Consider the following 25,454-nt stretch of genomic DNA (forward strand, 5'->3'; position numbering starts at 1 on the left):
GAAATATATTATTCAGCCATAAAAAGGAACAAAGTTCTGATATATACTGCAACATGAATGAACTTTGAAAACATTTTGATACATGAAATAAGTCAGATATAAAAAGACAAGTATTGTATGATTTCACTTATTTGAAATATCAAGAACAGGCAACTTCATAGAAGCAGAAAGTAGGTTCAAAGGTTACTAGGGGCTGGGGGAGGGGGGATGCGGAGTTACTGCTTAATAGTTACTGAGTATCTGTTTGGGATATTAAAAAGTTATAGAAATAGTTGTGATGATTGCCCAACATTGTGAACGTAATTAATGCCATTGAATCATATACCTAAAAACAGATATAGTGGCAAATTTTGTTATGTATAGTATACCACAAGTTTTAAAAAACTCAGTTAATAAAATGGAAAACAAATCACTGAAAACTACAAATCACTGCTAACTTTTATTCTGTATTCAAGGACATAATTAACCAGGAGAAGAGGGTTTTGCTCTGTCAAATAAATATATTTAAAAGCTAGCAAACATCAGAGCAGAATGAAGTGCCAAGTTTATAAGAGAAGATGGTGGGGGGGGAGGGGGGAGGGGGATTACTACTAGTTATTTACAGTTATACAAAGTTAATATATTGCAAGGGAAGCATAATATATATCCAAAGGCTTCATTTCCAATACTTGACATTTCAAATCTGAAAATATTAAAATTGTCAAACAAAACTCAGACATGTTAGCAATGGTTTAAAAAAGGGAGCAATTTAATCATTATAATACAGAGTGCTTTAAGAAGTTTTTAAATGTGTAAAAGAAAGAACAGTTTAGTGCATTAAATTGTTACAGTCTTTACATTGCTTCTTCTTAAAAAAGTTAACAGTAGTATGAAAAAGCCACCCACGAAGCCAGCTGTCTGAGTGAAGAAATCAGCTACATTGCAGCATTTTGGAATTACTAATAAAGCTATAGTTAAAAAATAAAAAGTTTATAAAAATGAAAGCAGCATGCATATTCAAGGCTTTTTCATAACATCTCATTAGCTGACAAACATTTAGGTAAAAACAAGAGCTTAATATTATTCATTAAATTAGACAAAAGAAACTGGCCAAGCCCACTACATCCGGTCATTCAGAAAAACGTTTTAAAATGCAGAGCTAATTAAACTGAACATTTTTCTATGAAGAAAGCACAGTTTGAAAAATGATCCTATAGTCACAAAAAAAGGGTCCTTCTCAACATGAATGAACAGCACCTGTCTTTACAAAGTTTATAAGTTAGTATGAACTTTCAGTCTCCTGATATGGCAAGAGTTAACAGTTAACACTCCCATAATTCATAAGTGAAAAGCTAACCTTTAACTCATTATGATCAGTTCAGAATTTTTTCTCTATTCACTGAAATTGCTACCTACAGTAGAATTTCACTGAAAGATAATTCTTGAAAATTCTGATCTGATACCTGTACAAACATTTCTGATTTCTATATGATTGTAAGAAAACACTAAGTATATATTTACTACATGGTACTTCTTCACATTTTTGGTAAAATATTTATTTCAGAGTTTCACCCTATTCAAATTCTTATGCCATTTTCTTTTCCTTCTTCAATACTGATTATCTTCAGTTTACTACAAAGCAAATTCAGCTTCTAATGAAAAAAATGAACAGAGTATTACAGAGTAAGAGTGGTATCTACGAATGTGTTCAATTAAAGATCCAATCATTAAGGGCCAAAGATACCACAAAATCTTAATTGTTCCAACGCGTGTCAATCGGCTGTTTTACATTAAAATGGTATAAGCCCACATACAAATTTTAATCTTAGTGCAAGGCCTGATAAATAAGACATAGAAATAAATCAGGTTCTTTTTTTCCCCCTGTTTCTAATAATTTTTACTCTGTAAAATGTTTGGTCACTCAAAGCTATAAGCTTAATCACGTATCAAAGAATACAGGCAGTAAGGCCCATCTCACTAGACATACAGTATTAACCTGGACAAAAGATGAGGACAAGCTCTAGTGGTCATTAAACCCCCTCAGAAAGTCTAAGAATCAGAACGTCTCCATCATAGCAGAATAAAAATGTACTATATTAAAATTTGAATTTTTACAAGTTTTTTTTTAATTAGTGTTCTATTTACATTGCAGAACTTCCGCCAAATGCAGTAGTTTAACTTTGGCACAACATTAAGTTCCATTTCTTTTGGGCACTGGATCCTATCTTTTGAGAATGTGTATGCCCCAAAACGTTTTCAGTGTCATCAAAGTTTGGGCCCATTCACAGTAAATCAGACATCTTGCGTTGAAGAATTGATTCTCATCCAACATTTTAGGCAGCTATAAAAGAAAAACATAATAAAAAACTAAAATTTTAAAGAAAACAATATTTTAATGTTTACCACTTTAGAAACAAAAATTATACAAATTAGCCATGAAAATACATCCCCTGTATTCGCTTATTAATACAGAAATCACTTGCTATATACATCTTATATAAAGCACTAGATTTTGTCAATTCCTATGTATATATTCTGCATATAGACATTTTCACCTATATGTAATGATTTATTAAAAAATTATTAGTAGGAAGTATATATTTCATTTTCAGTATTTGTTTTTTTAAAGTTAATTAACATATATTTTGAGAGAGAAAGAGAGCGTGCACACGCAGGGGAGGGGCAGAGAGAGACAGAGAGAGAGAGACAGAGAGAGAGAGAGAGAGAGAGAGAGAGAGAGAGAGAGAATCCCAAGCAGGCTCCATGGTCAGCACAGAGCCTGACATGGGGCTCAAACTCACAACCGTGAGATCATGACCTGAGTGGAAATCAAGAGTCAGACGCTTAAGTGACTGAGCCACCCAGGCACTCCTCATTGTCAGTATTTGTAGTAAAAAGACTGAAATCTAAAGGCTCTTGTATTTTTTTTCTATTTATATACAAGGCTGGCTTGTGCAAAACATATTAAATGTATCTCACTTTCTGCAATAACTATTTTGGAAGTTTTGGTTACTTATTTTTGGTAAACTGAACCATACTTAAATGGAGAAATAGCTATTTAGAGGAAACTCATGGTGAATCCTTTTATAAGAGGAAAAAGTATTTTGCTAAGCCAACAATAACTTGTTAGTTAATGTGTTTCATAATTTTCGACTTAATATTTCAAAAGGCATGCCTGAATATGTACCATGAAAGTACATGTATATTATATATAATATTTTGAAAACGGTGGCTTTGTATGAATTTTCTGACCACAGTATCCATTAGAGTATCAATAGAACACGAGAATTATCTACACTAACTTAAAGTCAAACTAAACTGTACAAAAAAGTTCCTATTATTTTTGGAAGATCGGCGCTCTCTACAGAATCACTGCTGAGGTTACTACAGCCGCAATGACAATTCACTGCAGCAACGCATTTCTTGCTTTCATCTTGGCCAAGTGAGAATTCTTGTGTTTAGCAACAATAAAAAATGCCTGTTAAAAATATTTTATGCATCTGGGTCAGAAGAAAGCCTGTCCTGAATATTTCTGACATTAGGAAGCAGAGGGCTGCACACAGAGTAAACCTGCAAAAACTGTTCAACTGCTGGTGACTTACATTATGCTCTACAACCTGGAGCGAGGCTTTATTCTAAGACAGGTGTGTTAAAAAAATAATATAAAATAGGTGCATTTTTAGTTTCATCTGTTTTTCTGCCTGAAAAAAAAAGTGTTAACAGAAAGAAAACTTGGAAGAGGGCTGCTAAACAGTAAAAAAGGTGCCTGGTACATATTAAGCTCTCTATAAATAATTGCTTAGCAAATAAATAAAGCCAGGGAGGAAGACATGGAAGAATTAAGGAAATAGCTGGCAGAATAACAGGGCATAAAAGCAGAGGATGGGGTAGGGATGCAAAAAGCTAAGGAAGTAAGTAAATATGCTCATATGATAATGAGGGTCTATGCCTTATTGCCTTCTTTACTGTGTGAGAACAGCGCAGTGACTTCTGATAATAAGATGGTTTGGGACTACTAATAGACATACACAAACATTTTGTGACAAGTGTACTGTTCTCAAAGAAAGTGTAAATTTGATCCTGGAATACTCCAATACAGAGAGTAGGAAAGAACAGAACTATGCTATTGAATTCCAGAAGTATTAAGAATTGAAATCCTAACTCTGAATCCGGTATCTGATTTGCAACTACAGTGGAATTTTAATTAACTCAATCTATGAATTAAAATTTAAGGAACATGCCAAACCTTCAGATTTAAAGCATATTTACTTGTGCTTTTATAACAAGAGATACATTTTTAACCAAATACAGTGTTTCTGCTGGTAGCAGGTTTGTTTTATATCAAAGAGTGAAAAGATACTTTAGGCAACTGAGTTAATTTAATATCAAATCTGTTATTTACCTTTTGATCTCTGAGACAGAAATAATTTATATCACAGTTTTCAAAAACAGATGCCATCTAAGCAAATGTGAATTTACATAGAGCCTAAAACAGACCTTTGGCTTTCAAGAGAAAAATTACTGAATAATTTTAACACATAAAGCATGTTAAACTATAGTTAAAAACCTAATAGTTTGGGGGCAATACAATGAATAAAAAAAGATACCCATTTTCACCTAGTTTCCTAAAACTGAGCAATCCTCACCCCTGTGGTAAGTCTTTCCTTCGGTATACTTTTCCCCTTCTTTTTAGTTTTCGTTTTTGAATTCTTTCCTTAAATAGGCAAAAAATGAAGCTTTAGTGAAGGAGGGTTGCAAGCAATACATTTTAGTTATCTTTAGTATTTGTGAATCCACCCCCCCTCCTCCCCACTGCCCCATCTCCGTTCTCTGAGAATGGGCAACTTTCCCTTAAGACAAAGTAAAAAAACATTTCATGTAAAAAATAAGTAATTAAAGCAGCATTAAACTCTACATAATAAACCTAACAATCATAATAATCAGACTACACATAATAATCATGTATCTCTTGGCTACAGTCATGGCCCCTGGTCATCTTCTTAGCTAAAATAAAAACCATTTTAGAAAAAAAAAAAAAAACTATCAAAAATGAACGTTGTCAGGTACGAGGCAACTATTCTAAAGGTATGTGGTTGACGAATGTACGCTCAGATTAAAAACTTACATGTCAGTCATCTGATTTAGAAAGCTTCCGCTTCACATGTCGTGGGGGTTCCCAAGTGTCACTATCATCGGTTTCTTCTTCGTCCTCTTCCTGATCATCGATGACTTCATCTTCCTCCTCATTTTCCTCAAATAATTCTATACCTAACTCTGATCTTCTCTGTCTTTCTGCAAACCACTCTCTGACCTGCTCGTAGCCCATATGTGATTTGTTAACAAGTTCGTCAAGGTCTTGCTCGTTAAGAAATTTGTGCTTCAGGTAATAATCCTTAAGTATTGCAGTTCCAGTTTTAAATTTTATGAGTGATGGCCCCCTGTCCCAGTTGTTCATCCTCTTGCTCCCTCTCGGCCGCCCGCGCGGTCTTCCTCTTCCCCTTCCTTTGGGCCTCCCTCTCCCCCTTTTCCTTAGGGAAGACAGGCCATTGACACTACTCGAGTTGGCGCTTTGATAGTAATAGTACCATTTTAAGTTTCCGTTTTTCCAAGCGTAACGGGTGTCCCCAAACCAACTAACTATGTCTGTTCTCGCAAGCCCGCTTTCTTCAGCCAGCTTGTCATACTCCTCTGGCGACGGCCACTGCGTTCGGACAAATGCACTTTTAAGCATGTGCAACTGCTCGGGTGTTTTTTTACACACCTTGCCTGTACTCCCGGGCTTAGGTGCACCAGATTCGTCTCTGGGAGAAGCTTCTCCAGCTTCTTCTTTGGAACTACCTGCATTACTTTCCTCTATTTCCATTTTCTCTTCCTTTAAAGCTTTTGATTTCTTCTTCTCTGTAAACCAAGCATCAATCTCCCTTCTGGTAAGTTTGGTTTGCGCTCTTAACCTATTTAATTCTTCATCTGTAAGTGCGGAGCTGTTGAGAAAACTTGCCTGAAGAGCACGAAGCTGCTCTGCCGTCTTCTCTTTAAACTTCTGGGGAGTAAAGTCGGGAAAAGGATTCCAGGACTGTTTGGGCTGTGACGTGACAACGGTTGGGGATTCCGCGGTTTCGTCGCTGGAGTCTATAACGATCGTGGTGGAGGAATCGTTGTTGAGATGTAAGCACTGGTTACTCTTTGAATTTCTCTGGTTGTACCTTGTGTCGCTAAACCATTTTTTAATCTCTCCTTTAGTCAGGCCTGTGATTTTCATAAGTCTGATAATTTCTGAGTCGTGGGGAAACTGATTTTTAAGGTAGCTAACTTTCAGTTCTGCCAGTTGCTCTTTCGTCTTTTTTGCCCGAATGCCGAACGAATCAGGGTTGGCCACGGCGCTTTCATGTTTGACAAGCTGAGGAGGGGGAGCGGCTGCCGTGGCCGGCTTTGTCTCTGCAACGGGCTGCGCGGCAGGTGCCTGACTCTTTTGCACATTTGTTTGATTTGGAACCCCTGCCACTGTCAAGGCTATAGGTGCTGTCACCGGCAGGGTGTTTGTTCCAGCCACTTGTGTAAGGACCAGACCTGGCTGACCAACTATTTGGCATGTCTGCAAAATGGATGGTAAACCGTTACTCCCTGTGGAAATGTGTGTGGGAATAACAGTTATGGTCTGAGGTACAGTGTGTACTGTTCCGTTGAATTGTTTTCTTCTCGCCTCCTCTACTTCCTCAGGAGTCCAGCTGACACCATGTTTTAGGCGTTGGGCTGAAAACCATATCTTGATCTGTTCCTCTGTGTATTTTGCTTGAGCAGAGAGAACGGTAATTTCTGACATTGTCGGGTAAGGGAACTTGTTGTAGGTGTTAAGCAAAAGGGGGTTGTTATCCAATGCAGCATTGTAGGTAGGAATGCTATTAACAGGGATTAAGACTTTGGGAATCAGATTGGAATTCTGCTGAGCCGAGACGGCGGTTATCACCTGCGCTAACCCAGGAAGAACCGCTGCTGGCGTCACGACGGTGCTGGCAGCACCTGGATGTATCCTGTTCGCAACGGAAGTGCTTGTGTTAGATTCAGAAGCCGAAGAACTTGGATTTTCCACAGTTTCTTCACGATCTGGTTTGATTTCATTCTCTTTGTCTTCAGGAACATCCTCCACTGAGTTGTGGTGAACTGTGATCCGTTTGGCCTCTACTTTATTCTTCATCATTTTCATAATTGGAGTTTTACTGATAGATATTCCTGAAGAAACTTCTGTTGGTTCAGCTTGCTCTGAGTTCTCCTCTTTAACAAAACTCCCATCAAAGGTCAGATCATTTATTGTCTGTTCAAAGATTGTCTGGTTATTTCGTTTCACCATAGTCAACTTAAAATTCTCCTCTCCTGGGTGATATTTCAGATTATGCTCAGAAAGTGCATCATACCTTTTGGTAAGAAAATTGCATTCGACACAAACATAGGATGAGTTTAGCACTACGTTGGGATGTTCTGAATCCACATGAAAAGTAAACATATTTAGATCTGGGGTTTGAAAAGTACAATATTTACATTCATAGCCACCTTCAACTTTTTTATTTTGCTGATTGTCAGAATCCACAGATTCATGAACTTCTTCATCACTTGAGATACTCTCTGCCCTGGTGTTGTCTACAGGTGTAAGTACAGGAGGACCGTCATCCAAATCTGATATCAACTCAAGGTCTGGATCTTGCTCACTGGCAAGGACCATGCAGGGTGTTGTGGATTTTCGCCTGCTTGCCATTCTGATGTTATGAGCAAAATCTCAGTGGTGATTAAAAAGCACTGAAGCTTAAAACTGTTCAGAATTCTTCATTTGAAAACAATGGCTTTTGGTTCTTCAAGTCCATTTTTGTGTTCAACAAGTTTCATTAGCAGCTTTTTCATGGTGCAATCAAGTAAAGAGCTTATCGTTGGCAGATACAATACTGTTGGACTGCTGAACTTTTTGAAGCACAACTCCAATCACCTACATTAAAATAAATTTAAAAATGTTTCAAATGCGTGATTATGATCTTTTAAACAAATTGCAGTTATATTTCACTTAAATGAAGTTGTTGGACAGCTCAGTTATAAAGATCTAGAATAAGACTAGAACCAGGAAAAAAGTCCTCTAAGGAGGATTATTCCAAGCCAACTCACTGAAGGTCACGTACTATACTAATGGTCAGCCCCCAGGCTTGTTGCTTGGATTTTTCAGCCAGCTCTATAATAAAAGGGAAGTAGGAGAAGACTCCGCTTTGGTAAGCACACTGTTATCAATGCGAAATGATAAGCTGTTATTAAGGAGGAACTTTAAAACTATAAAAAGCAGTCACAGGTACTCAGAGACTCTGGCATTAAGTGTATATGAAATTCAATCCATCAGTTATGCTTTCTTCCTCCCACTGGTTTGTTTTATCATTCCAGTAGCATGGCCAAGTATGACAAAAGCAGCAAAGATGGATACGAATGATCATAGTTTCAGAAACATTATTCTTAATCATTCTTCACAATGCTACCAGAATTTATAAAACGTATCTGATCATATCAGTCCCCTGACTTAAAGTTTCCCCAATGCCAAAAGAATGAAGTCCAACCTCCTTAAGCCACATGTAGTTCTTACCACAACTTGGCCTCGATCTCGATTTTCTTCTCTCTCTCTCCTGACTCCTATTTCCTTATGCTTTGGGCACAGTAGACACAACTGCCGTTCCAGGGACACACAGTGAAGGCTGTTCCTTAGGCCAGGACCCTTGTTTGTGAATGTGGTGTGATGATCTTGTCTTCTAGATCACCTTCTCCCTTTAACTGGGCCCGATCTCCTCCTCGGTTTATCGTTTGGTCTAGCACTTACTGTGTTGTGGCAGAGGAGTGTTACATTTCTGTCCTCCCAGCTCTCTGTACTCCTGCTCTCCTTACTAGAAGTTTGTGTCTCATTCTTCCAAGAACCTTTATATCTTCAATCTAATGCTCTCCCAGCTTAACTATCTTGGCTGACTTCTCGTTTATTTCTGCATCCCCTTTGCATACAAGAAGCCTAGAAGTAGGGACTCACAAAATGTTTATTAACTTGAACTAGAACAAATAGGAAAATAGTCCTATGAAACTCAACATGCCCAGAGAACATCACCACAGAGAATAGCAGCTGAAATTTACAAGAATGACCGTGACTCATCAAGAAAAAGTGAATTATGCTCATACACATACATTTTAATAATTTTGTACCCAAATATTTAAAAAAAAATTTTTTTTAATGTTTACTTATTTTTGACAGAGAGAGAGAGAGAGAGAGAGACAGAGCATGAGCAGGGGAGGGGCAGAGAGACAGGGAGACACAGAATCTGAAGCAGGCTCCAGGCACTGAGCTGTCAGCACAGAGCCCAACGCAGGGCTCGAACTCACAGACTGCGATATCATGACCTGAGCCGAAGTCGGACGTTCAACCGACTGAGCCACCCAGGCACCCCTAAAATAAAATTTTTTAATGTTTATTAAACGTTAAACGTCTCTCTCTTATTTTTGAGAGAGAGAGAGACAGAGAGAGAAAGTGCACAGGAGAAGCAAAGAGAGAGGGAGACAGAGGAGTCAAAAGGGGCTCTGTGCTGACAGCACAGAGCCTGATGCAGGGCTCAAATTCAGGAACTGTGAGATCATGACCTGAGCTGAAGTAGGACACTTAACTGACTGAGCCAGGTGCCCCTAAAATACAATTTTAATGCTACCTCAATGAAAGGTGGTGTGCTTAAGTCTAAACTAAATGAAAATGGAAATGAGTTAAGCGGTCTCATTTACTCTCTACCTCAAGAACTATTTTCATTCACTAGTATAATCCTTTTCCTAGCTGAACTGAGGAGAAAAAGTTTACTTCAAAGATTATAAAGCAAAACCTGGTCTGTCTGAGGAGATATACTGACTCAGTAAAAGAAGAAAACTTTTTAGGAAACAGAACTGTCCAAAGAGAGAATGCCCTGCCTTTGAAGGTGGCAAGATCCTCTGCACTGGGGTTATTCAAGTACATACTACATATCCATTTGATGGATCCAAGCAACAGACGGAAAGTTGGCCTAAATACCCCTCGTGCCCAGACTTCCAATATTATAAAATAAAAAGCAGGGAGCCTGGGTGGCTCAGTCACTTGAGCATCTGACTTTTGATTTCAGCTCAGGTCATGATATCACAGTCATGAGATCAAGCCCTGTGTGGGGCTCTGCACTGGATGTGGAGCCTGCTTAAGATTCTCTCTCTCTCTGGCCCTCTCCCCTGCTCTAAAATAAAAAAATAAATTAAGTACAGCATCAGCTTAGTAATAATAGTATCCTATTCTCAAAGAATCCCTATTCTCAAAGGTGTCTTTTTTTTTGTTGTTAGTTTTTTTACTCTGGAAAATGTCTTTGATTTCTAAGGGAACATAAAGAAGTCACTGATATTTAAAACTATTTCTTAACTGAATGTTATAAACTAAACTAATGCCATCTCTCCTATGTAATTCAGTAGGATTTGAACTATTTTGTTCAAGTGCTAGAATAGCTGTTTGATTATTTTTTGTCATTAGGAAGAGGTATTTCCTCAAATAGCCTGCAGTAAGTGGAAGAGTAATAAATGAGCAAAACCCACATTTTTGGCAGTGAGGGAGAACTGCTAAAAGGCAGGGGAGTAAGCTATTTTGTAACTGTTATTCTCCCAGAATCTCAGATTATATTTAAATGGGTATATACTAATAGTTACAAATCAAAGATGGAAAGGTGGAGTTTTTTTTGTTTTTTTTTTTGTTTTTTTTGTTTTTCTGGAACTACCTTTCCTTAGTGATGGTTTTCAAACTTTTTGTTGTAAGCAGGGAAGCCCTTTCTTCAAACAAAATTCTAGGAGAAGCCCTGGGGCAAAACGGACAAATAAAGAGCTGCCTGGCTGGAGAAGCAGAGGCTAAACTACTTCCTGACCCCGTCCCCTGGATCCCATAAACCCGACTTGCACCTCTGATGGGTTCTGAGATGTGTTTGCAAGCCTGTACCTTAAAAACTTAAACACTTTCAAGACAATGTATGCGTGTCACTAAAAAACCCTTCTCAGTTTACCACTGCTGAGCCGTGAAATTTGAAAACTAATGTGAATTTAATGTGTCCTTCAGGTTGTTTCCCTGTGGAAGGCAGGGCCTGGGCACTCAGGGCTCAAACAGAGTAGCCAGTACTAATAAGAGATACAGAAGGGAAACTTGAGGAGCTAAGATCCCCTTATTATTCTGGCTCTCTAGGTCTTAGGTTAAACTGCTTACTTTTCATTTTATCTAGCTTAAAAATAGGAATTAGCCAAATTATTATTTTTATTTCTCTTCCTTATAGCTCACTCTTAAAGTCATAAGAATTTAAGCAGATATAAACAAAATTTAAAAGCTTAAATGTTTTTTGATAAAGTCATAAAATTACAAAATGTTCATACATTATTTTACAATCTAATGATGTATATGCACAGTTGTGCTTTGTCCTTTGAAAGCATTGGTCTTGGCAATGTAACCTTAAACAAGCTACTTAAAAGAGAAGCTTTTTGAAATAAAGTCTTCAGGCGGCACCTGGGTGGCTCAGTTGGTTAAGCGTCTGACTTCAGCTCAGGTCATGACCTTGTGGTTCGTGAGTTTGAGCCCCGTGTCGGGCCCTGTGCTGACAGCTCAGAGCCTGCAGCCTGCTTTGGATTCTGTGTTTCCCTCTCTCTCTGCCTCTCTTGCATTCGCGCTCTGTCTCTCTCTCTCAAAAATAAATAAATGTTAAAAAAATTTAAAATAGGGGCGCCTGGGTGGTTCAGTCCGTTGAGTGTCCAACTTCAGCTCAGGTCATGATCTTACGGTTCGTGAGTTCGAGCCCCATGTTGGGCTCTGTGCTGACAGCTCAGAGCTTGGAGCCTGCTTCACATTCTGTGTCTCGCTCTCTCTCTGCCCCTCCCCTGCTCATGCTCTGTCTCTGTCTCAAAAATAAATAAAAAACATTAAAAAAATTTTTTAAATAAAGTCTTCAGTAATGCAAAAGACTCAAACCTGATCATCTTGGGCATTTAAGACTGCCTCAAGCTCAGGTTACTTATATACCCAACTACACAGACCTGAAAAATACTCTCTCTTTCCACTGTACTCCTGAAAACTGTTCGCTTACATTTTCCTAACAAAACCAGAGTCACTATATTGTTTAACATATTTCTAAAGAGAGACTGAAAATTCCCAAAAGATCCTCAAGATTTGGTCCAATGGCTCAATTTTACTATAATGTATATAGCTCGAAAATAGACCAAAGCACAAAGGCATCCTCATGGTACTGATTATAAGGTCATAATTTTCAGGGAAGCAGGGTACTCAGTACAAATGCCCCACTTTTATGACAGAAGAAACCCAGGCCCAAAGGAATAAATTCACAGAGGCTTTGTGATATAAGACAAAACCACGTTCTGGAGTCTCCTCTGTCACTCAATAGTTCAGTGACTGGAAAAGTTACTCAGTATCAACCTCAGTTTTCTCACCCATAAAACCAAGATTCTTCAATTCAACAAATTCACTCAACACCTATTTGCTGAACGTCAACCATGAGCCAGGCCCTGTGTTGGCACTACAGTAAAGTGACGATCAAGACAGACTGCCTCTGGTGTGTCAGATACGAGCAGTCGAGCAAGAAAAACAGGCAGTAAAAATTACTTAAAATAACTGTGATCAATGCAATGAGAGAGGAAGTATCAGAAACTCTATGGGCACATTGCAGGAGGCTTCTAGAAAAGCAGCAGAAAAGGCTACCCTGGAGAAAATAAGAATGATGCCATCTGCCTCAGAGGCTGATTGAATAAATGCTTCACACACTGTGATACACGGTAGGTGCCTAATTAATGCTATTTTACAGTCTCTGAAAAATTCTTTTGGGAGATGAAGAAATACCATTTATTTAGTATTATTCCCTTTCTCTCTTTCAAGTAACATAATCAGCTGACAAGGCACACAAACTGAATGAAGAAGCAGAAAGGGTAAAAAGACAGAAGGAAAATATCTTTGGTGTGGTTCCAATTTATCTCCTTTTATCATTAAAGTGCAACAGGGCTGAGACAGGAAAACTGTCATACAGAAATTGCTATTAGCTGATAGTCCTCCTCTACTTGAAGGTCAGCTAACAACAGAACTCAAAATCAATTTGGGGAAACTTGCACTATTTACCTGTAAAGGAGAGTAGAGTTCAGTTGCACAACTGAGTAGCTAGCTAGGTGGCTTTGCAATTTAAGCACAAAATGAAGATTGCCAATAAAATAAAAAATTATGCTTTAAATGCATTCAGCACTGTAGATATAATTATACTTGAAAGCTATTTTCAATTAACTTTTCAGTAGAAAAATGGTAAAAAAAAAAAAAAACAATAACAACAAAATACCAAACATGATCAATTAACTGTTACACTACCCTTAAAAATGGTAATCAAGAGCAATTAAGGAATATGAAAAAATATTTATCCATTTACTGTTACAATTTTTAAAGATCAGAACAAAATTTGCATATTAATTATAAAATAACTATGGGAAAATAGGTATGTATATGGACAAAAACTAGATGAGAATATAAAGAAATGAAATTTTCACATGAGATTATGGGTGAAATTTTTATGTGTGCTATTCACAAATTTTAATGTTGTTATAATATTGCTCTATTAGAAAATGCAACAAACACTAATTTCAAGGCCTTAAAATTGCAAATAGGCTAGGATATTTTGGTGGTCCCTTGTCTGCAGCTGGAAACAAAGTTCCCTTTCTATGGCAAAAACATGGGCTACATAAAGGTTTTTTTCAGGGAAGCAGAAATCCCTGAGTATGTATAACACCCAGACATTTTTGGGAGCTGCTTCTCCATGGCCTGAGAAATCAAACTAGTTCTCAGAGCTCTCAAGAACACTCGGAGTCTGCAGCGTATGGATCTAGGCCAAGCCAATTTCCATGGTTTTATCTGCATGCTGGTTCTTCTGCTGAGGGTAGGATACTTCTCACACAATTCATGATTCTTCACTCATCAAAATAATTATGACAATGTTTCTTTACAGGAAAGCACTTAATGAAAGCAAAATTCATTTTATCAGTGTATAAAAACTGAGGACAGTTCTAACAGCAGTTCCTACATGGTCAAGAAGAATGTCCACGCAGTTCTCCACTATATCCCCAGGGCCTAACACATTGCCTATCAAGGCCTCAATAATATTTGCTGGGGGTGGAGGGGACCTTTAACACTCATTTATAGAGGAGTTATAAAGTTATAAAGAACATCTGACTTATTTTATAGATTACTTCCAATGGTAAAATCCTTACCAATAACATTACCTTAGTCACTAGAATATTAAAACAACTCAAATATAAAACATCCTATTTATTAAAATATAGCAGTGAGTATTCAACAAACATTTACCAACATGTATAATTCTGTTGTAACAAATCAGTGTTACATATGAATAGTACATGTCTAAATTTTGGACTGTGTAAGAATGAAACAAGGGAGACATACTCATTCGCAGAATTAGTCCTGCAGTGAAACTCAGGAGAAAAGGGTTCTTGTAAAAATAGCAAATGCAAATCTGAACTTAGAATAATTATTTTTCCGTTCCAGGAGAAAACTGTACTTTAATGGTGCTCTACATTTTTAAAGAGATTAAAAAATAAGTTCTCAATGTAATCTACTATAAATAGTAGATTGTTTTAAATTCTATGCTTAGTGCTACAAAAAAAGCCTAAAAATTTTTATAGTTAAGCAGAACTATACTGAATTTCCATGCTTCTGTTTTTTTGGCTGTCTTGTACTTCAAATTAAATGATTAATAGATAATAATTTATTTGGCTAGTTAGCCACAAGAGCATGTTATACTGGTATTTTATGTGAATAAAAACTATTTTTTATACCAATTCTAAGTCAAATATGAGTACTTATAATTTTTAGGGATTATGTTAGTTTTGAGTTGGTACTAACTAAAAACTGTTCTCAGGGTAGCTAAAATATAAACTGAGACTCCTTTGGGATATGTATTCATACCTATACTGAGAATTCTTAGAACTCTGTATTCTATTTAGTTTCACTTCTTACTCTCTGAGTCACAGTTCTGTTTAGCCAGCTGAAAATACTTATTTTTACCTGTTTATATTCAAACTAAAAGTTACAAATCCACCCAAATCACAGAATGCCTGAAATAATAATAGGAATAAAGAATAATAGAGTATAACTAACTAGAATTTAAATAAAACTTTGAAAAGACAAAAAAAAAGAGTAATGGGATTAAAACAAATACTCACTTTGTTAAAAAAAAAAAAGGATGCTTTTTTTCTTAAAACATTTATTCATTTTTCAGAGACTGAGAGAGACAAAGCATGAATGGGGGAGGGAGAAAGAAAGAGGGAGACAGAGAATCCGAACGAAGCAGGCTCCAGTCTCTGAGCTGTTAGCAGAGCCTGACACAGGGCTCGAACTCACGGACTGAGAGGTCATGACCTGAGCTGAAGCTGGATGCTTAACCAATTGAGCCACCCAGGTGCCCTGAGGATGCTTTTTTTAATTAAAAAAAGGAAAACAATTTTGGCCTCTATGCACTTGAGGCCTAAAGAGAAAATATAAAAGCATTTAGAAACAATGCTCAAGTTCCTAAAAAATATTAAATGAGAAATCTGACAACCCAAATTTGTACCCACAGCAAATGTTTTTGAGAATTACGGTAACCTAGAATCATTACCTAAGAGATAAATCTCAAGAAAATTGCCAATATGGTCTCAAGACAATCAAAATTCAAGTATTAAGGTGAATATAGACAGGAGTGAATGTGATAAAAATGGAAGCATCTAAGAAACCGGCCAAAGATCATCTAATTTCAGAAGATCCTTTTGCTAATGCTAAACTAAGGCTTAAGGGTTTAGAAACTCCATCTTCTCTGTTTTTTTTCCACCTGAGAAAGCCAACCTTAAAAATGCTAAAGATTAAAAGAAGATTTCAAGCTGGATAAATTTCTCTTTGCAAGCTCTGACCCCATATTTGAGGAGTGAAATGTCTTTTTGAAAGGTCTCTGCTGGGTCACGAACGTGGCTCAGTCAGTTGGGGGTCCGACTTCAGCTCACGTCAAGATCTCACAGTTTGTGGGTTTGAGCTCCACATTGGGCTCTATGTTGACAGCTCAGAGCCTGGAGTCTGCTTTGGATTCTGTGTCTCCCTCTCTCTGTACCCCTCCCCTGCTCATGAGTGTTCTCTCTCATTCTCAAAAATAAACAAACATTAAATGCAAAAAACGGTCTCCAAAATCCTGGTTTTCTACCTTCTGTGGCATTAGGTAGGTATATAACATGTTGAGAGTGATATACAAGTAAGTACTATGGTGGAATCTTCTGTATTTATTATTAAAGTTTATAGTAGTACCCCAAAGTAATTTTTTGCTGCAAATAGTTTTTCCCTAATTTTCTCAAGGAGGTGTGTTAACAAGTCTTTCACAGGCAATGTAACATAAGAATGCTATTCTTGATTGCAAGTGAGATTATCACTGAGAGGATGAAAAATCATTCATCTATCTGTTACCTTTCCCATTTATAAAATAAAATGTTACTTGTTTCACTCAGGTTATAATCATTTAGTTATAAAAAATACCTTGAAAGACAACAGTAATTAGTATTGGTAATGCCAACTTCTAAGGACTCTATCAATTTTTAAAAAATGAAAGTTGAACCACCACATTAATAGTTATGGAATCTTTCCTAGTACTTTCTGAAATCATCTAAAATGACAATTGGAATAATGTGTAAATATTTCAGCACTATAGTATGTAATCTAATGCTTGTTATAAAAGCCAATTTATGTCAGGCAAATAAAATATAAAAGTGATTATGTACAAATATATTCAAATATTTAAAAACTGGCATGTTTCACCTAAAACCAAGTATTTAATCATCAATATCCTAATTTTTATATTATAATTAACTATTATTAATAGATTATATATCGTAAGTATATTTTCAGGAACTGATCTTGTAAGTCTTGAAGCATTTTTCTGGATACAGGCAAAAAAAAAAGGTAAAATTTCTAAATCAATTTCCCTACACTAAAGGTCTCTGCCCTCGCAACCTTAATTTGACTTGTTTGCCACTGTTACCACAGCACCAGGTACAGTGTATTTCAGCAAATATTAGTCGAAAAATCAATTATTAATATACCACTTAGATTTATCATGAAGTGTGATACTGTTTCCTTTGAAATTAATGCAGCCGATATGCCTTTATTTTTAAAGCTTGGAAGTACATTTCTTAACAAAGTGTCAAGACTAACTAAGTCTGCTGCTTTTTTAAGAAAAGCTTTTAAAACGTTAGGCAAATATAGTATCATGGAATCTAAAGTGAGCATTATTCAGAATATGAGTTTTATCATACCCAAACAATGAAACACATACTTGCCATAGCTTCCTCAGCATTCTGTTCTTTGACAAGGACAGTGTCCCTTCAAATTAGGTGTTTAGCTCAGGCCATCATTACCAACAGGTCTGAAGTACCTATCTGCCATCTCCTACAAAAAAAAAAAATAATAATAATAATATCACTTTATCATCCTAGATACAATTCAGTCTTAGGACTTTAAAGGTTATGCCTTGGCTTTTTAAAAATAAGTATAATTTTGAAAAAAATTAATTTCCTCACAGAAATTGTAAAAGAATCATTTAAATGCCAAACCCAATATTAGTAAGAAACACAAAATTTAAAACATTTTCAAAAATTCTATTTATATTATATAAAACAACCAAGTCATATACTATTTTCACTATTATACTATTTTCAATAAAAAAATTTTCAAAATGTGAATATATGCAGGCTATAATATAAAAACTGAGGTGAAGAAATTGGGAATTGTAAAATATTAGTACACAAGTTATGAAAGACAATTTAGTTAAACTAAGAGGTGGGAGGAAGTGTATGTTGACATGTTCACACAATAAACCCACTGATACTTGAATCCTATTTTACTATGTAATAACTGGAAGGGGGTGGATTATTAAGCTGGCAACAAGCCAGTACAACTTAAATAAGTTAGTGGCACTCTACCCCAAAGCATGTGGTATGTAATAGACTGATCTGTGTTTCATTTTTGCAAGAAAGCTACTACCAAATGGCTTTCAATCAGTGTGTTGTGAAGCATCAGACTGTACAAACTGAAACTGAACATCATCAAACAAACTGAAAATCATCTGCCGAAATTGAGATATGTGTCCAAAAATGTTGTGGTGTATTATTTGGAGCACTTAAACCAATAAGGAAAATTTAATAAAAGCTATAATTGCTTCTTTTAATAAATAACAGTAAATGGTGCTTCTGAAGGGTTGAAGCATTTTTGTTGTTGTCTTGAAGCACCGGAACTCCATACACCACAGTGAATAAATATTAAGGAAGATTATTTTCTCCAAATAACTTATTCTTTGATTCCATATGTTATTATATACATGTTCATCAAGAGGCTCTCAAGAAATAATGGAAATACACCAACCCTTTAGTAAAATATTTCTAGGTTAAGTTAAAGCTTAGGCTGAATAGTTAGACTATTTTCATGAAAAGCAAAAGAGCATTTTCCTGGTAGGCCCACTGGGAACATCCTGTTATCTGCAGCCTGGGATTTTACAGTTTCATTTCCTGGTATCTCCTTGTTTGGAAACTCCTGAGCCATCCATATACAGGATGTGGACTAGAAGAGAAGATAGGAAACAGCTGCCAAAGAGGGGAAGTTATTTTCCAAAATGAATTATTAATAATATAGGAAATTGGTAACCTATTTGAACTCATTCTTAAATCACACAGTAAGTACAAGACGTTTTACTGAATAAGAGTCTCTTGGGAAGAGCTGCTGAGACACGTGAAGGCACAAGGCAACTAGAGGAGCAACAAATGAGCTCCACCATACTTCTGGATGAAAAGCATACTTGCCTGATGTTATTTCAGTTCCTGGTACTGGGATTATTTTAGAACACTTCACTCTAACTCAAAGTAACTTTAACAATTTTAAGATTAGAATGAACTTCAAAAACTAAAGAAGTCATTTTAGCCGTATACGTTATACAAGAAAACAGATCGGTTGTTTTGGCAGAAGATGGACTGCAAACAAAGATGAAGAGCTTGGGCTTTGGAACCAGACTGCATGGGTTCAAATCTCAGCTATGTCACTTACTAGCTGGGTGGCCTTAGACAAGTGACTTAGCCTGTCTATGCCAATGCCCCTCATTTAAAATGGGTCTCTACAAACATGTATTTAAAATAACACATGTAGGGGTGCCTGGGTGGCTCAGTCAGTTAAGCGTCTGACTTTGGCTCAGGTCATGACCTTGCACTCTGTGAGTTCAAGCCCCACATTGGGCTCGGTGCTGACAGCTCACAGCTTGGAGCCTGCTTCAGATTCTGTGCGTCCCTCTCTCTCTCTGCCCCTTCCCTGCTTGTGCTCTGTCCCTCTTTTTCTCTCAAAAATAAATAAACCCTAAACAAATAAAATTAAAAAATAAAATAAGATAACATATGTAAAGTGTTTGGAATATCTCTTGGCACTCAGTAAGTCCACAATTACATTTTTCTGACATTTATTTATTTTTTTTTGAAGAGAGAGGGTGCAAGTGAGCGAGGGGCAGAGAGAGAGAGACGAGCAGGGCTCACCTGAAGCCCGGCTTGTGTTTTACCTGAAGCGGGGCTCGAGTTCCCCCTGAGCTTGCCTGAGGTCGCCCGATGTGGGACTCAAACTCACGAGCCTGAGCCAAAGTCAGATGCTTAATGACAGAGCCACCCAGGCACTCACATTTTTCTGACTTTTATTTAAGGTGTTTATTTTAAGTTACACAACAGAGGAAGTCTTTGCACAAACCATGCTAAATGTTGAAACATTATAAAATAGTTTATTATTATTTTTATTTTAGAGAGAGAGACAGGGAGGGAGGGAGGAAGTGGGAGAGAGAGAAAGAGAAAAAGAATCCCAAAGAGGCTCCCTGCTCAGTGCAGAGCCCAACTTGGGGCTTGATCCCATGACCCTGGGATCCTGACCAGAGCTGAAATCGAGTTGGACGCTCAATTGACTGAGCCACCCAGGTGCCCCAAAACATTATGAAATATTTTCAAAGTTTAGGCAACAATCAATTTTATTTCCATTTCGTACCTTTGAGCATATTTAGCAATGCTACAAGTTGGCTTTAACAGATAGACATTAATCAATCATAATTTTATACCCCCCACTCCAACATACATATACTTTCTCTGACCTTAGCTTCAAGGACAATCATTAATATATGACTCATTTTAAAAGGTGTTTCACAGAACTAACAAAGCTCTGATATAAATCATCTAACTGTAGAATTTCTCATGGAAGAGAAATTGTTCTGTCCTCACCATGCCCTCACTCTCCAGGACAGTCCACGCCCAGTAAAGTTTTAACACAATTCTTTTTGACAATATTGGAAGATAAAAGGGAATAGACTAAATATAGAAGAAAAACATCATTATGAGTGAAGTACTCAGAAATATCAAAATCTTTCCATCTCTTTTCATTCCTCACAAGAATCAAACAAAAAAGAGAAAGAAAGGCCTTTAGAAAGGGAGAAAAGGGAGTCAGAAATCCCATAGGAAATATGAAATCACTAAAATTTAATGACAAAGTTCTTCTACTTAAAATGATAAATATGTTATGTCTATTACTTTAATGTTTTGATGTTTTAGATTTTGAAAATATTATTTTTTAAAAATCTAAAAACTGAAAACATCCTTCATAAAAATTCTGACTGCCTTGAATGTCATTCTTAAACGGCTCATAAAACTTCCTTTTTAAAGTACATCATCATATTTGTTTAGATCAAAGGTATATATTTTTGTATCTCTTGAATGCATCATAGAATATTAATTATATAAGCTACAAAAATTCAGCATCCTTTAAGACCAAAACCTGGCAACTACCTAAAAATTTACATAAATATTTACTTTAAAAATTATCTGTATGAAATACAGGTCTCCAAAATGTAAACTCACATGTATATCCTGATTAATAATCTAAATCAGCAGCCTCAGTCAGGCAAATTTGGTCACTCACAACCACAAATATATCAGAGCAACAAGGATACGATAAAACAGATCAGTAATATTATGGAAACATCGGCTATTATTCAAAGGCTATCAGCACAGGGGTTTTTTCCCCCCTTCAATTAAATGTAATTTAAATTGCTTCTGAGATTACATAGGATGATTTAGAAGGATTTTAGGTTAGAAAAAATTTAGATGTAAAAGTGAATGTGCTACACTGGCTAATAGCTACTACCATAAACAATGCAATAGATATTTCCAAACACCTCCATGAATTAATGAATATGATATTAGATTAAAACCTAGCTTAGGCACTGAAGTTTTAACGTCACTAATATTCAAATAAGTAGAGTCTCTTGAGCCCAAATCCACAATGATGCAATGTACATAAAAAGGTTATTTCCTCAGCTGCATTTGTAATCACTTTAGTAATTTTAAGAGTACTTCCATTTAAATATAAAACCATGATTTACGTCAAACTAAGTCCTAAATAACCTATTTTTGTGCCCAATTAACACTATAAGGAAGAAAACAAATACATTATTGTATCACCTTTCAGTCTTAATGTAAAATATAATAAAAAAGGGAGAAACTGCAAAATGAGCCACCTCACCTATGCTATTAAGTTCATTAAGAAAATAACATAAAACTTGGGGCGCCTGGGTGGCTCAGTCAGTTAAGCGGCCGACTTCGGCTCAGGTCCGTGAGTTCGAGCCCCGCGTGGGGCTCTGTGCTGACAGCTCAGAGCCTGGAGCCTGTTTCAGATTCTGTGTCTCCCTCTCTCTGACCCTCCCCTGTTCATGCTCTGTCTCTGTCTCAAAAATAAATAAATGTTAAAAAATAAAAATAAATAACATAAAACTTTATTCACATTTATTGGAAAAAAAAAACCCTGTAAGTATCATCGAAGGTGAAATAATTGTGAAATCATCAATGGACAGTCCTCCAAATCCAGGGACATAACAAGCTCGCTATAAAGGAGAGGCATCTACTACTAATGAGTGCTCACCAGCACAAGCGCATTTATGTTTTCAGTCTTAGCATATTTTCAAACCATCTGGCATCAGTGCCACTCTGGTTCATCCAGCCTCATCTGTTCAGAACTGAATACAAAACTAGAGCTACATGCACTTTGGGGACACCAAAGAACAGCTCACATGTATAATAATACTCCAAATGCACAGCTCTCAACTGGTTTATACTTGAAATGTGTTTGAGAAGCCATTTCCCTAACAGACGTTAAGACTCTTAAAAATACTAGAATGGTTCAAAAAACCTGTATGAATCATAGCTGTCATCAGTTATCCAAGTCTTACTTTCTTTTTTTCTCATTTTATTCGCGATCATGAAATAGAGCATTTGAAGATGTACTTCTAACAAAGATTCATTGATAAGTGAAATTCTACCAATTCTATATTGAAAGACCATAAGATTTTACATTTTATTTTGCATTTTGCACAAGATTAATCAGCTTTGCCCTAAAATGCTTAGAGCAAGGAGGGACAGATTAAGGGGGAAAAACATTCATGAAGGCCCTTTTACATCCTGTTATGCGTTACTGTCTTTGACAGCGCCCACATTTCTTTTGCTTGAAATCAAGAGTCAGAATTGCTACTTGAGAAAAATTTTTAAAAACCTATGGATATACTGAGGCCAACATCCCTGTGAGAAACAACGTTCATTCATCCTCACTGTTGGCATAAGAACAAATGACTTTTTGGGGGTAATTTTTCAGAAACAAAGGTAATTCACATAACACCATATAACACCAGTTGAAGCTTTCAGACAAAGACTAAGAAACAATGACCAATACCAACAAATCTAAAGGTGCACTTATGTAGGCACGTACACACACACACACACACACACACACACACACACACACACACTCCAAACCCACAAACAGGCACTATTCCTGGAGGGAAGGCTGCTTCTTCCTAACTGTGAACCCTGTATTTTCCAATCCTCTGATTTCCGCCCCCCCCCCCTTTTCTGTTGTCCTCTTGGCCTCCAAGAGAACTGCTTTCTCCTTTCAAGTTACATGGAATCCCAACCTAATCACATTACAAACTATCACCCTTTCTTTACCACCCCCCTCCCCAGCCCCACCCCCCCACCCCGCAAAAGATCAGCTCCTCCTCATGTGTTTCTTCAGCTCCGGGGTGTGATAGAAAAGCGCCGCAGAATTCCCACTCTGCCCCATCTCTGCCCTGTATCCCTCCTCTATCCACCCCTTTCCCCGCTTCCCACTTCCCCTCCCCTGACTCTTTCACTGAAGCCTTGCCAGAGCTTGTTCCCTCGCTAACGTAAACTAAGGATATCAAACGGAACCTTCTCCTCCTCTGGGCTTTTGCTCTTTTCTTACTGCTACCTACGGAGGGGAGAGGTGGAGGGAGATGCACGAAACAAAGAATTTCAAGTCCCTGTACCTAGAACTTTGGCGTAAATCCACAGGGAAAGGGCACCCGCCAGAGGTCTTCTCGGCCATTAGACCCCGCTCCCGTTCCCCTCACAGCTCCTTCCCAGCACTTCATTCCCCGCCAAGATTGGGAGATGGTTCCCGTTAGGCCCCAAGGCTCGGAGGAGTCCCTGGTCGGCCTCTCAGTCTCCCTTCTGAAAGGGACGGATAACATCTCCATTCTCTTTAATTAACTTCTCCCAGGCTTCCTCAAAACGGAATACAGTTCTTAAAGACTCCATTCTGAGTCTTGCCCCGACGAGGGGGAACGGCCTGACCCCGAAAAGGATGCCCAGTCTTCTCCGAAGTGCGCTACAACCTCGCCGGAAAGGTTTCCCGGGGCTCCAACCCCAATGCCAATGCGCTCAGCTCCAGCAAGACGATCTTTCCTTACTCTCCGAGAGACAGTCCCCACGAGGCCACGGGCCCCCCGCAGGGCAGGCCTTCCGACCTCCCCTAGGACCCTTAACATCGCTGGGGTCCTCTGTCCATGCGGCGCCCTCTCCTCTCCCCCCCCCAACCCCCCCTCCCCCCCCCCAGGAAGCCCCGTCTTCACTCCCCTCAACAGTCCCAAGTTGTTCGGTGCTCTCATAAGGACCGGGGCTGGTATATTCCCCTACAGAGCCCACCCGCAGCTCCTTCCACGGCCGCAGACACCCCGAAATCGCGAAGGACCCTCGGGGGGTCTGTCCCTCGGCGGCGATACCCCGGGGCCAGCAGGCCGGGTCCCTCCCCCTCGGACGCCCCGCGCCGGGTCCGCCCCGCCGCCCGCCGCCGCCGCCGCCGCCGGCGCGCTCAGCCCCCGGGGTCTCAGCCCCGGGGCCGCCCTCCTCCGGCCGGCCCGCGCGGCGCTCGCCTTCCCCGGCCGCCGCGCCGCTCGCGAGCTCTGCGCTGCCGGTTCCCACCCGCAGTCCCCGGGCGTCCCGGCCCACTCGTGGCGGAGTCGGCTCGTGCAGCTACCTGCAGGGGCCGCCGCGCCTCTCAGCGCCCCGCCGCCGCCATCTTGCATTTCAAACCGGCTGCACTTTTCAGGGAGTCAACTCTGACCTGTGAACCCTACACCCGGAACCGCTCGGCGGGCCGGCACACGGCCTAGGCAGCTCGGCGGGCCCTGCAGAGCGTGGAGGGTCGGGGGTGGGGGTGCGAGGCGAGGCGCGCGCCCCAGCGGCCGACCGGGGGCGGGGAGGGAGGGAAGGAGCCGGCCGAGGCGGGGCCCTCCCGCGCGCGCGCCGTCCGCGCGCCCCCACCCCGCTCCGCGCCAGGCTCTCTACTCACGGACCCGGCTGCTCCCCTGGGGTTCGACCCGGGTCTCTACCCTCTGGATTGGCGCACGGGGAGGTAGGGAACCGCCCCGCCCCTCTGTCAACAGAATCCCCGCCCCGGCCGGCTCGGAAGCCCCGCCCTCTGTCAGCAGAAGCCTCGCCTCCTCCAGGTCTCGAAGCGGCCCCGCCCCTTGCGGGCGGTAGCTCCACCCACCAACAGAAGACTTGTCTTTACTCAGGTCAGTCCCCGCCTTCTGTCACTTGTGGCCCTGCCCTCCGGGCGCTCTGCCTTGCTAATAGCACCGCCGGATCCTAAGAAACGCCCCTTGTCATCTTTAGCCTCATCTCCTGGTGGCAGTCCATCCAAGCCCCGCCCCTTCATCGGAATCTCCGCCCACTGTCAAAAGAAGCCCCGCCTTGCTGAGACCAGTCTGGATTCCAGCCCGAAACCCCACTTTCTGTCAACCGCCGGCCCGCCTCTTCTCGCCTGCGGGTGCCTACCCCAGCACAAACCGCAGCTCCACCCGCTGACACCGAAAGTTCAGTTCAGCCTCACTTCGAACTGCAGTTGAAGACGGAACCACCCTTTGCTTCCCAAAGTCCTCCTTTCCCCCCATGCCTGCCCCTTCCCCCCTCTCCCCCCACCCGCCGCCCCGCTCACGAGCCTCTCCGCTGAAGGGCTTTCTTTTAAAGATATGGTCTTCACCGGACAGCTT

At 39.3% G+C, this 25,454-nt stretch overlaps 1 protein-coding gene across 3 annotated transcripts; it reads right to left on the bottom strand.

The window, feature by feature from the left end:
* Positions 1–725: 725 nt before the first annotated feature.
* ZHX1 (zinc fingers and homeoboxes 1) lies at positions 726–24,589 on the bottom strand. 3 transcript variants are annotated; one of them, XR_002739406.2, is made up of 5 exons: positions 24,437–24,589; positions 17,376–17,488; positions 5,105–7,951; positions 4,626–4,693; positions 726–2,320 (listed from the first exon to the last, which is right to left on the bottom strand). XR_002739406.2 is itself a non-coding variant. In XM_023248156.2 (4 exons), exon 3 carries the CDS (start codon positions 7,724–7,726, stop codon positions 5,108–5,110), a length of 2,619 nt encoding a protein of 872 aa, XP_023103924.1. In that variant the 5' UTR covers positions 7,727–7,951; positions 17,376–17,488; positions 24,437–24,588; the 3' UTR covers positions 726–2,320; positions 5,105–5,107. The 3 variants fall into 3 exon arrangements, 1 of the variants encoding a protein (XP_023103924.1); XR_002739405.2 differs by having other exon boundaries at positions 4,597–4,693; XM_023248156.2 differs by lacking the exon at positions 4,626–4,693 and having other exon boundaries at positions 24,437–24,588.
* Between the last annotated feature and the right edge of the window lie 865 nt (positions 24,590–25,454).

The sequence above is a fragment of the Felis catus genome, chromosome F2, assembly GCF_018350175.1.
Source record: "Felis catus isolate Fca126 chromosome F2, F.catus_Fca126_mat1.0, whole genome shotgun sequence".
NCBI classification, from domain to species: domain Eukaryota; kingdom Metazoa; phylum Chordata; class Mammalia; order Carnivora; family Felidae; genus Felis; species Felis catus.

Coding starts and splice junctions, on each gene's coding strand:
- ZHX1 (XM_023248156.2), bottom strand. CDS start 7,726: ATGGCAAGCAGGCGAAAATCCACAACACCCTGCATGGTCCTTGCCAGT.